The sequence below is a fragment of the Neofelis nebulosa genome, chromosome 8 (assembly GCF_028018385.1).
Source record: "Neofelis nebulosa isolate mNeoNeb1 chromosome 8, mNeoNeb1.pri, whole genome shotgun sequence".
In the NCBI taxonomy this organism is placed as follows: domain Eukaryota; kingdom Metazoa; phylum Chordata; class Mammalia; order Carnivora; family Felidae; genus Neofelis; species Neofelis nebulosa.
In genome coordinates this window covers 51,159,545-51,171,996 of record NC_080789.1, presented here as the reverse complement: position 1 = coordinate 51,171,996, position 12,452 = coordinate 51,159,545, and the positions used below count along the sequence as shown (strand labels likewise).

Below are 12,452 nucleotides of genomic sequence, written 5' to 3'. Positions count from 1 at the left end.
GCCAATGCAGTAAATAATTCCTAATAAATCCGATTTGCAAATGGTCACTCTCCCATTGCACCGTGATTTATGCTGCCCAAGTCATAAAGAGCACTGATTTATTTATTTTCCTACTTAGGCCCTTGCAAGCTGGCAAAACATTTTGTGGGCCAGTAATTGTTTGGTACCAACCGTCAAAACACGAGAATTCTATCAAAGCCCAGCCTGAGCGGCACTGTTTTGTTGTAGAGGAAATACTTTTTGATTTAACCTCTGACCTCTGACATTGCAAAGGTCAAGGGAAAAGGAGAGAGCACAGCAGAAATCAACGTTTAACCCTTACAGTAAAATCCCTCAAGGACGTAACAGCACAGGTGGGGCAAAGAGACATATCAAAATTATTATTAACCATAAACATATGAAGTAATTAGCTTAGCCAACACTTGTAATAAGGGAATATGAGCGAGGTGAAGTCAGCTGTGTTTTGGCAGAGAATGTCTCATAGAGATGACATAAACTTCTAACAGAAGTGAAAACACATCACTCAATGTAAAAACCTCCAAAAGGCAAAAATTTAGTGTTTCTGGGTTTGCCAGATTTCCTATATGAGTTTTTTTTTGTTTTTTTTTTTAAGTATGATTGTTTTTAACTATGTGAAGCCCATGGATCAGGCTAAAAATGAAAATGGCAATGTCTGCCTGCTTTTCCTCTGCGTGGTGATGTGAGTTGAATAAACACCAATTGTTTATTCAATAGGTAAACTTTCTTCTCATTATCCAAACATGCTGACCCAAATTAATATGGATAAATAGTAACTGGTTTTAAAACCTGGTCTTTCTGGGGTGCCTGGGTGGCGCAGTCGGTTAAGCGTCCGACTTCAGCCAGGTCACGATCTCGCGGTCCGTGAGTTCGAGCCCCGCGTCAGGCTCTGGGCTGGTGGCTCAGAGCCTGGAGCCTGTTTCCGATTCTGTGTCTCCCTCTCTCTCTGCCCCTCCCCCATTCATGCTCTGTCTCTCTCTGTCCCAAAAATAAATTTTAAAAAACGTTGAAAAAAAAAATAAATAAAATAAATAAAACCTGGTCTTTCTAAGAAAATCTGTAATGTTTGAATAGAAATCTATTGCTTTGTCCAAGATACTTCCTTTACGTTCAGGAAGTGTTTGCTGAACACTCAAATGTATATTGAGTAATTATTTGTTGACTTACTGCTGTTACTGATATTTTCACAATTTTATTCAAAAGTCCCAACCCAGGACAATGAAGAACATTCGGTGAAAAATGTTTGACTAAAATCCAGCAATGTTCTCTTCCCTGGTGACAAATACAACAATATGCAAAATTTATACACATAGAAAACAAAGAGAAAAGGTTTCTCCTGGTCTGTGCCACCGATAAACACATCTGGAATGGAACCATTAAATACCCTTTAACCTAGCCATTTTCAAAAACTGCTTTGCATGAAAACAAGAACATTCCTCAACCATTTTTGGAGATGTTGAAATAAACTTCCTTCTTCTGAATGCTTCCTTCGTGCAAAAATCCTTTCGCTACATCTTTAGTATTTTTCAAACCTGAGGCTCCTTTAGTAAGCATTAGAACGGGCATGGCAAATCCATACAGCTCACCATCCTCAGAAAGGGCGACTTACAGGATCTTGAAACTTGCAGTCAGTTTATCCGTGAAATGATTTCCCTATCTGCAAAGTGTGACTCCCTTCTGAAATCAGTGGTAAATATCCCTTCACCCCAGGAAACAAATCTGCATATCCTGGGGATGAACAGTGACCTCTGTTTACGATACTTTCAGTGACAGAACCCTGATCAAGGACACAGACGAGAGAAACAAGAGTGCATTTAAGAAACCAAAAACATCTTGTTTTGTTTTCTTTTTCAAGGCTTTATTTAAAAACCGTGTGTTTCTTTCTCACCAATCTATCATTGAATCACAGGTAAAGAAACACACAGAGAATGAGTAACTGCAATTAATCCTTATTCCACACTGTATCTTATAGGATTTTTTTTCTCTTTTTTTTTCAAAAATGTTCCCATTTGGTTGTCACATTTTCCCCTCACACCCTGCTGGGCAGTTAGGTGGGTATGGTCATTACTGGTCTGACACAGTGAGAATAGATGTGAGTTACACAGCCCATCAATGCCAGGGCTGATGTCTGTGGTCAACGACCTCTAGGATCAACCAGTCTCCTTTACTTTAAACATCCCTCAATAAAGACCTTAACACTGACTTTATCAAGTTGATGGTCACACATGCAGGATAGTCCTGACGCTTGTATATTTCTATAGACATAAAGCTAAAATAAAGAAAGCACTAGGTACAAATGCCATGAATATCCCAACTTCTTAAGTCTCCTTTTTCAAAAAGTATATTCCCCTCCTAACATTTCCACCAGAATACCTTCTACTTGCCAGATTATCCGGTTTCTATATGTTCCATTTAACGTATTTTTAAAAATCTGATGTAAAGTTTTCCTAGTTGGAGGAAATAATCACTTTCCATTAAGTTAAACAGCCTCAATCCATTTTTTTTTTAATTTTTTTAATGTTTATTTAGTTTTGAGAGACAGAGACAGAGCACCAGCAGGGGAGGGGCAGAGAAAGAGAGGCAGACACAGAATCCGAAGCAGGCTCCAGGCTCTGAGCTGTCAGCACAGAGCCCGACGCAGAGCTCGAACCCATAAACCTCGAGATCATGACCTGAGCCGAAGTCAGACGCTCAACCGCCTGAGCCACCCAGGCACCCCCCTCTTTTTTTTTTTTAATGTTTATTAAATCCATTTTAAGTTAAAATATCTGACAGAGAAATAGAAAAACTCCATTTTGTGGTCTTGCGGGTCACTTAGCTACAGCTGGAACTTGAAAAATTGGTTTCTGGTCATTGCTGCTGAGGCAGAGAGCCCGTTATTTCTTTTCGGGTGGGACTGGCTGGAGATACTCAGCAACATGAAAAACTCTCAAATGTGTCTGTCATTCTGAGTCCTTAACGAGTTGGACATGTTAAGATGACAATAAGAATTTGTCACTTAGCCATAACGACTCTTTCTAGACAACCAGGTATTTGTAGGTTTATTGGCAAGATAGCTTAAATTGCAGATGTATTTTTAGCCTGCAGCATTTTTATAATAACAGAGTTGCAGAATTCTTTGCAATCAAGGAGAAGAAATAAGGATTTATTAAAGCCGACATGGACTTCTGGGATTTTGTACTCCTTACTGCACACAAAGAGGGGGATCATGGGGACCCAATTCCTAAAATTTGTAAGGAGAGCATTTCCGTTTCCCGATTCCATTTAGAATTCACCGGCCCCTCTTCCACTGCAGACCTGCTGTTTAGTCTGCATCTGAAAATTAAACCCAGAGCTTCGGCTCTCACATTAAATACTAAACGTTCCTCCAGCACACGCCCTCACCCGCGTCTGTGTGCTAAGATCTATGATTAGACTCTTAAGACGTTTAAAATTCCATCAAGCATTACAGGATAAGGCTGGATATTGGGCTGTCTTCTTCCTCCTTTTGAATCAATTAGCGGAAGTAAACCCAAAGGTAAATGCCGCATGCGGAATGGAGATAAGTGCAAACTCTATTTCTGGGTTTTAGGGGGGTGTTTTTGCAAGCTTAACGAAAGCAATGAAAGAGTTACATTTATTAAATTCCTCTTTTTTTCCCCCCTGAACGAAAGAAAAACTAAGGCAAAATGAGTGCAATTTTCCAGGAGTCATAATAAAAATACAGTCCTCCAACTCTGCCCACTTTCCTTTCCCTCTCTTCAGTTTTCTGCCCAAAAGACTTGCGTGTTTCGCCCCGATGTGGTGCCGCCTCCGTTGTCTCTGTAAAGCAGCCGCGTGAGTGGCTGGGAGCTGTTCAGTGTTCAGAGGTCTTAGTGGCCGGTGCTCGTAAAAATGTCACCGTGCACTTCCACTTTGAAAAGTCCTCTTATCCTGCCTTCCCCCAGCCCCCTCCCGACAGTTAGCCTCCTTGACCAGACGGCTGCTGGTTTGCCTTCCCACCTTGTGGACTGGCCTAACGAGACGTGCGGAACTCTTGGCTCTCGGATTTCAGTCTCCCTATTGCCTCAAAGCTGCTCTTGGGGGGCCTGCACCAGCTCAAAGGTCCTTTGGCCATGTGTTGCAAGCATGAAGTAATTTAAATAAGTATCTCGAGGTGCAAGCTATTGTCTGTCCTAAGTGGCGGTGTCTTCTAAGCCACCCGAGAAGGTTGAATCTCAGGGGTCCCCACCAACTACTCTCCTATGGAAATAAGAGTCTTTGGGGACGTCAGAGCCAGCTGCTGCTTCCCTCCATCACCCGTTTCCGTCTGCACTTGGCACCACAGAAGGGCCCGTGTGAAGTCTAGTCAGCTGTGACACTTGGGGCAGCAGAGGGTGGGTGTTCCAAGTTCATCTTTTTTTTCCTGACAGGGAAGATTTTTCTTCTAATTACACCCGTACTTTTGCCACGGCAAACCACACACGTAGCGAAAAGTCAAATCACTGCAAAGGTGAGAACTGAGGTCTGCAGAGGTGAGGAGTGCCGCACACCATCATCCTCTTGGTAGCCCTGCTGTCCTTTGGAGGGTGGCCAGTCAGGGCCATGCGAAGAAGAGAGAACTCTCCACCTACTAGACATGTGAGAAAACCATCATGCGGAGCATGTGAGAGCCACATCACTTCCAGAAGTTCGCGGAGTGAGTCTCCCACTCTCTGACCCTCTAGTTATATACCCAGTACTAACTGACAGCCACCAGTAGAAGAATTTCAAGGTCAGCGGAAAGACACATTAATAAAACGACTCTCCGTGTTGTGTTAAGAACGGTTAAGTAAAGGAAACAGTATGAGGGACCATCATTTTCAGCTGAGTTGTGTCTCAGGGATTTAAATAAACCACTCACATATCGGGAGCTTCAAGAGCTCAAATCAAGCAAAGTTTCTGGGAATGTTTTGAAAAGCTGATCACATTCCATCTACTACAAGGTCTTTGTAAGTTCATGGCCTGAAAAGTCTATTTCCTTCCGGATCTGACCGTACTGTGGGTTCCAGATGATATAGAAAAATCGAGCAGTTAGAAATGGAATAATTACAGCTAAATCCAGGAGGTTTTCCAGCTTGACGGAGTTCTAGTAATTTGTTAACCAGAAGAAGAGGGAATAAAATCTACCTGCCAGCTTTTATGCTGTGGTCTGTTTCAGAGCGGTACTCTTAAGTTCACACCTCATGTCATCATGAGAAGTGAGTCATTTGGGGACGGATGAGGAGTGTATCTGCCTAACAACTTAGTGACTTTCTGGAACTTAAATATTAAGTGAAAAGACAAGGTCATAGGGCAGCCGAACCTTGGCTTGTCTCTCTTTCGGCTGTCCATGGCTTTGATCACGCTACATCCTCCTTTGTGGCCAGGGCTCCGTAGAGAATCTCAGGGTCATGGCCTGTTGCCTATCAAGAGGTATAAACCTGCCGCTTAAATATGTGAAGCCCTCAGTCTGGGGGTTGGGAGCAGGGGAGGTAGCTTCATACGCTCCACATTTCCCACATAACCCGAAGCAGACTAAACAAAACCGGTGTGAAATCTCATGACTTGATGCTGCTGCGGTTATATTTTTTAAGCTGTAATCCATTCATTTGTAGGTGTGTTTATTCCCAGGATTTACAGCTTTCTCGGTCTTTGGGGGAAGAGAATGTTTGAAACCTTTCGCAAAGGGTTTGCAGTGAGCAGTGATCTGTGATTAAAGCCCAGGATGGAGAGACAGAGAGAGAGAGAGAGAGAGAGAGAACACGTGCACGCACACATGCATTCATGTGAGTGTGTGAGTGCCCGTTGGTGTGGGCTTTTTTTCCTCCCGTTTGCTGCTCTTACGCAAAAGCGTCACACATGGTAGCATTTAGGAGCTCCTTCACAGCTGAAGTGTTTCAAACACTAATGAATGGAAGTTTGGTCATATAACGCAGACAAGCTTTAAGGCACGCTTTACTGAATGGTGCACTGTAGTGACCTGGGAAAGGAAGAGGGGTATAAATTGTGTCAGTTAGCCACCCAGACAAAATGAAGCCATGTGGAAAATCAAATCTATTAAAGTATGAAGACTGTTATAAGCTGTTCTAAGCTGGCCATTCTTAAAGGGGCTCTGTTTGGGGCGCCTGGGTGGCGCAGTCGGTTAAGCGTCCGACTTCAGCCAGGTCACGATCTCGCGGTCCGTGAGTTCGAGCCCCGCGTCGGGCTCTGGGCTGATGGCTCGGAGCCTGGAGCCTGCTTCCGATTCTGTGTCTCCCTCTCTCTCTGCCCCTCCCCCGTTCATGCTCTGTCTCTCTCTGTCCCAAAAATAAATAAAAAACGTTGGAAAAAAAAATTTAAAAAAAAAAAAAAAAAAAAAAAAAAATAAAGGGGCTCTGTTTGCTGCCGGAGTAAATGTTTATCTCTTCTCCCAGATCTTTTTCACATGCCGTCTTAGGAGACAATGTGCAGTATTTGATAAAAAATCATCCTCTCACTAACGACGCTTTTATCAGAAATGTTTATTGTCTCCGCTTTACCACCCATGTCCCGAAAGGTACTTGCACGTTTGTTAAATAAGCAAAGGGAAAGAGAACCGTGTGCGGCTTAAGCCAGCTTGCAGAAACTCCCAACAAATTCCAGAGCCATAGGGAATCAGAAAAAAAGAAAGGAGGAGGAAGAATTAGATTTATATGGAGAGGAGGTCCTGCAAAAACACACATATTAGATTTTCTCTGCTTGGCCGGCCCACCATTAAGTGTTCGGTTGATGTGGACTTAGTATTGACATTCAGCAGTCATGCCAAACTTTGGTCATTGTCTTAAAATGTGCTTTAATAAATACAAGAATGAGGAACTCGATTTGGAGAGGAAGTTAGTAGTCAGCTCTTGCAACCCTTCTCCAAGCTCGTTTCTGTGCTCACACTGCCTCTGCCCCGTGGCAGCGGTGGCGTCCTGGTCACACACAGGTTCTGGCGCCCGTCTGCCCTGCCCAATTCCCGGCCCTACTCCCTCCGTAGCTTTGGGTACATCGCTTTCCATGCCTTGACTTTTTTGTCTATAAAACGGGGACAATAACAAACAACCCCCGAGAGCCTCTAGTAAGCCTCGTGGACGTATCGGCTATTACTGCCAGTATCTGAAGGACAGGTTCATTTGAGTCTTAAGAAAGGATTTCCCTTGACTTGGGTTTTTTTCTTACTTGTGCACCGGGTTTGTAAAACTGATGACCGGCACGCTGTCGGGAAAAATTTATCCATTTCTTTTTTACTCTGATTGGTGAGTGAGCTTACATTGGCCTGACATTCTCTGGACTGCACACAATTGAATTTGCTGACCAGCCGCCATGATGTCAAGCCTTAAGTCAACAGGGGCTAAATGACTCTGCTCTGGGAAAAAACAACACCTTGATTCCTCAATTACAGTTTAAGAAGCCCTGGGAATGAGGGCTTGCCAAGTGTCCGCATCCTCTTTTGCAGCCAGCAGAACGTGCTGTGGAGACAGGTCGTCTCTGAACCGTTGGCAAAGAAGAGCCCACACTAATGGTTGTGCCCTTTGTGTGTTCCAGGAGGAGACTGAAGAGACATCCTCACAAGAGTCTGCAGAAGAGGATTAGGGGGCGCCAACATTCGATTTCTACCTCAGCAGCAGTTGGATCTTTTGAAGGGAGAAGACACTGCAGTGACCACTTTCTCTATTCCCATGGTCTTTCCACTTTCATCTGGGGGGGGGTGGGGGTGGGGGGGGGAAAGGGGTGGGGCGGGAGCAGGGTGGGGGGCGGGCGGGGAGAAATCACATAACCTTCAAAAGGACTATATTAATCACCTTCACAGTCCCAGGTTTAGTGAAAAACTGCTGTAAACACAGGGGACACAGTTTAACAATGCAACTTTTAATTACTGTTTTCTTTTTTTCTTAACCTACTAATAGTTTGTTGAACTGATAAGCAGGAGCGGGTGGGTGAGAAAAACTCCGAATCGGGTTTAGTCGAGCATGCACTGCACACAGACCAGAGAGCGTCACGCTCCTGACGTGGGGCGCTCCCCACCCCGGGAAAGGCGCAGTGTTCAACACTGTGTACCGCTCGGCCACCGCCCGACCCGCTCGCCGTAGTGAAGCTTCTGTTTAGAACACCAAAGATAGGACTAGATACTACTTCTCTCTTTTTCGTATAATCTTGTAGACACTTACTTGATGGTATTTTAACTTGTAGTTCCAAACGAGACGAAACGCTGATGTATCCTTTCATCCAGCTAACAAACCAGAAAAAAAAGGTTATGTTCCTGTCTCAAAAAGGGAAGTCAGCAAACAGATATTGCCAACGCCTCTATTTATGGATCTCACACATATCAGCGGGAGTGATACATTTACCCACGGCGCTCGCTTTCAGGAAAACGCCCATCCGTATAGAACCTACTTCCTACAGAGCCAAATGCCACTGAGCAATAAATCACACTTGTTAGCTTCAAAGCATTTAAGGAACCTAGACAAGTCAAATTATCCTCTTTGTCATTTACTGCAAAGGTACAACAGAGTAACATACGATGAACCCGCCCGAATGACGACGGGGTGGGAGGAGCGAGATCTAAATTTCTTTTGCTGTAGTTATAGGACAGTTGAAAAGACAAAACAAGCAGTCCCTCTCTGTCTCTCTGTCTCTCTGTCTCTCTCCATTATGTATCCGTTTCCGTGAAAGACCTAAATACCACTTACCTCAAATTAAGCGTACGTATTACTTCAAGTAATACGTTTTGACATAGGATGGTTGACTGAGGTGCTTTACTTCGGCTTCAGCCCACCGTCTCTTCATTCAAACTGCACTTTTAGCCAGAGATGCAATAATATATCCCCACTACTCAATACTACCTCTGAATGTTACAATTAATTTACAGTCTAGTACTTATTACATGCTGCTATACACAAGCAATGCAAGAAGAAAAAATAACCTAATGGGTAGGTGATGCTAATCATCTGTGGTTCTTTTTGTACACTTCATTACAGTTAAAGAAGCAGTCTCCTTACTGTGTTTTCAGCATGGCTATGTATTTTTCTATTTTTTTTTAATTAAAATTTTACAAATACTTGTTTCAGCTTCTCTGCTAGATTTCTACATGAACTTGAATTTTTTTTTTTTTTTTAACCAAGTCGCTCCTAGGTTCTTAAGGATCATTTTCCTCAATCACACTACACGCCACACAAAATTTGACTGTAACATTTGAATCTTACCCTCCACGTTTGTACCTCAAATGAATTGTTTAAGGAAATGGACTAATTGACTTGCAAAGACCTACCTCCAGACTTCAAAAGGAAGGAACTTGTGACTTGCAGCATCCATGTGTGTCAGGGTTTGATGTTGTTCAAACCGCAGCGATCCCGAGTCCAAACTATTTTTGTAAAAGACGTTTGATAGAAAGGAACACATTTTTACATACTTTTGGCAAAGAAAGAAAGAAAATAAAGCCAACCTTCAAAGAAACTTGAAGCTTTGTAGGTGTGATGCGACAAGCCCAGCTTTTGCATGATGCAATCAAAAATCTATGTTTTTTTCAGATTGGTTTGAATATGAGAAAATGCTTGACAGATATTTTCATGTATTTTACACAAATGTGATTTTTGTAATATGTCTCCACCAGATTTATTTTAAACGCTTCTTATGTAGAGTTTTTTATTGCTTTCTCTCCTAGTGAGTGTGCTGACTTTTTAACATGGTATTATCAACTGGGCCAGGAGGTAGTTTCTCATGATGGCTTGTGTCAGTCTGGCTTTTAGTACTGAAGCCAAATGAAACTCAAAACCATCTCTCTTACAGCCACTTCCGGGAGGTCGTTTCAGAGGCCACACACCTCTCGGAGACTGGCAGATGGCTCACTGTTGTGAATCACCAAAGGAGCTACGGAGAGAATTTAAACTCAACCTTACTGTTAACTGTGCATTAAATAAGCAAATAAGCAGTGGCTCCTAAAAATAAAAGTCCCATCCCGTATCTTTGGTTGGGCCTTTCGAAACCTCATTGGCCAGCTCGTAAAACTGAAGCAAGTTGCTCATGTTGGCCAAACTCGGAGCACCGAGCGATTTCCATCTCTGATGAAGTTACTCTTTTATTTCCTATACGTTGTACAATCAAAACACACGACTACCTCTTAAGCCCCAGTATACCTCATTTTTCATACTGAAAAAAAAAAAAGCTTGTGGCCAATGGAACAGTAAGAACATCATAAAATTTTTATATATATAGTTTATTTTTGTGGGAGATAAATTTTATAGGACTGTTCTTTGCTGTTGTTGGTCTCGGCTAAGTAAGACTGGACATTTAACTTTTCTACCATTTCTGCAAGTTAGGTATGTTTGCAGGAGAAAAGTATCAAGACGTTTAACTGCAGTTGACTTTCTCCCTGTTCCTCTGAGCGTCTTCTAACTTGATTCTTTGTTCTTCATGTAGAGTTGCTGTCTATGATTGTACTTTGAATCGCTTGCTTGTTGAAAATATTTCTCTAGTGGATTATCACTGTCTGTTCTACACAATAAACATAACAGCCTCTGTGATCCCCATGTGTTTTGATTCCTACGCTTTGTCATAACTCCATTAAATGAGTAATAAAGTTTGGTCAAAACAGGTCATGGAGAGAGACATTCACAAGTCATTTTGTCGCACCCCCTGCATATTGTGGGCCCACACCTCTACGTACCCTGACCTAACGGTTTAAAATACTGTGCTGCTTAAATCAACTGCCCTAGATTCGCCTTTCACGGTCTGGCATTTAATCCTACAAAGATGACCTTAGAATTAATGTAAAGGAAGATTAGGCTGTAGGTTAAAACTGGAGAATCTCTCCTGAAGGCTGGCGTCTACGAGGTTGGTAAGGGAAGTGGGTGATGATATCCTCGGTATCTTTCAAGTAACGGTTGCAGAGCGTGCCAAAAGTTGTTGGGTGAAGAGAGTAAGACGTGAAAAGACACCGAGTGTCTCTGGATAGGAGCCTCTTACTTTATAAGAACCAGAAGCAGGGTCAGAATTATTCCACCAAGTTCAAGATCCCCTTTACATCTCAATTGCTGATTATGAATACATTCAGGAGTGTTCCAAGGCTAAAATCTTCTGGTTTATGTTGTCACCACTGTCACTAAAACCCTTCCTTTAGATTCTTTGGAAGGACTTACCCTTAAACGTCTCCTGTTGGGGAATTTATTGTCAAATTTATGACTTGACTCCTTCTTTCATTTATTTTCGCAGCCAATATTCTCTGAGTGCCTACTTTGTGCTAAGCCCCAGACCAAGAGACCTTCAAAAGATCATCTTCCTTAGAGAAAACTATGCAGGTAGAGAAATACAGGCAGCATATGAAAAGAACCAAACACATTGCTTAGGCAACAAATGGCCAGAATTCGGAGGAGGCAAAGCCATTTCCCTGCTAGAGTGGATCATTAGTTCAGCCTATTAATAGACCAAATGTATTTAATATAACCCATATTTAGTCTCTTCATTTTTATTAACCTACAAAAGCACATAAGAAGAAATTACTTCTGGAAAATGAAAACAAAGAAACCAACAGATAATCTTTGGCTTGGAAAAGAAAGAATAAGACGAGGCATGTTATGTCCAGAATAGAATAAGGAGATGAATAGCATAAACTTTTTACCATATTGTAGAGTCAATACTCACTAAACGATCTCTGAATCAGGTTTCCCTTTTCATTTTAGAAAAATTAAACTATTGCTTACACGCAATAAGCATTACACTTATGAAAATTATTATGTGAAGAAACATTTTAGGTTTAAACCTAAGTTCAAGGAGGGTGTCCAAAAAAAATCAGCCAATGCATTCAAATAACAGTGGAGTCCCTAGTATGTGCTAGATATTGTTTGGGATAATAAAGGTAGAGGACATTTCATCCCTGCCCATCAAGAGCCACAACTTTTCATGAGGGACTTGGACCCAACGGGGAGCTGTGTAAATAGAACGTTCCCGAGTTACCCTGCAGGTGGTTGGAGGCATCCTGAACCCCCTGCTAATAACAGGGATGAATTGCTGGCCGTCTCACAAGAGGGCTGTTGCATCACCAACAGAGAGGGATCCTGTGCGGTACCGACAATGAGTCTCAGCCAGTGTAGCATTCCATATGTGTGCGGGGAGGGGAGGTGTTGTTCAGCAGGGTTAGGTACTCGACTCTTGGATGAATTCAGGAATGGTAAGTGGTTTAGAAGTATGGGAAGTAATAAAAACAAATAAGGGGTGCCTGAGTGACTCAGTCAGTCAAGTGTCTGACTCGATTTTGGCTCAGGTCACAATCTCATGGTGTGTGAGTTCAAGCCTCAAGTATGGGATTCTCTCTCACCCTCTCTCTCTCTCTGCCCCTCCCCCACTTGCGTGTGTGTGTGCGCGCGCGCACTCTCTCGCTCTCTCTCTCGAAAAAAAATAAACTTAAAAAAATAACAACTGAAGAATGAATGACAGTGCCGTCAGTGTGGCAGAATGCAGAC

The 12,452-nt window shown here is 42.7% G+C and overlaps 1 protein-coding gene across 2 annotated transcripts in view; it reads left to right on the top strand.

Moving 5' to 3' along the window:
* The window catches only part of HMGA2 (high mobility group AT-hook 2), a 137,914-nt gene extending 130,219 nt beyond the window's left edge, over positions 1 to 7,695 (top strand). For both annotated transcript variants that reach the window (XM_058742117.1, XM_058742118.1), the window contains one exon: positions 7,543 to 7,695. In XM_058742117.1, coding sequence (XP_058598100.1) covers positions 7,543 to 7,590 — 48 coding nt within the window. In that variant the 3' untranslated portion in view covers positions 7,591 to 7,695. The remainder of the gene's footprint in view (positions 1 to 7,542) is intronic.
* The last annotated feature ends 4,757 nt before the right edge of the window (positions 7,696 to 12,452 follow it).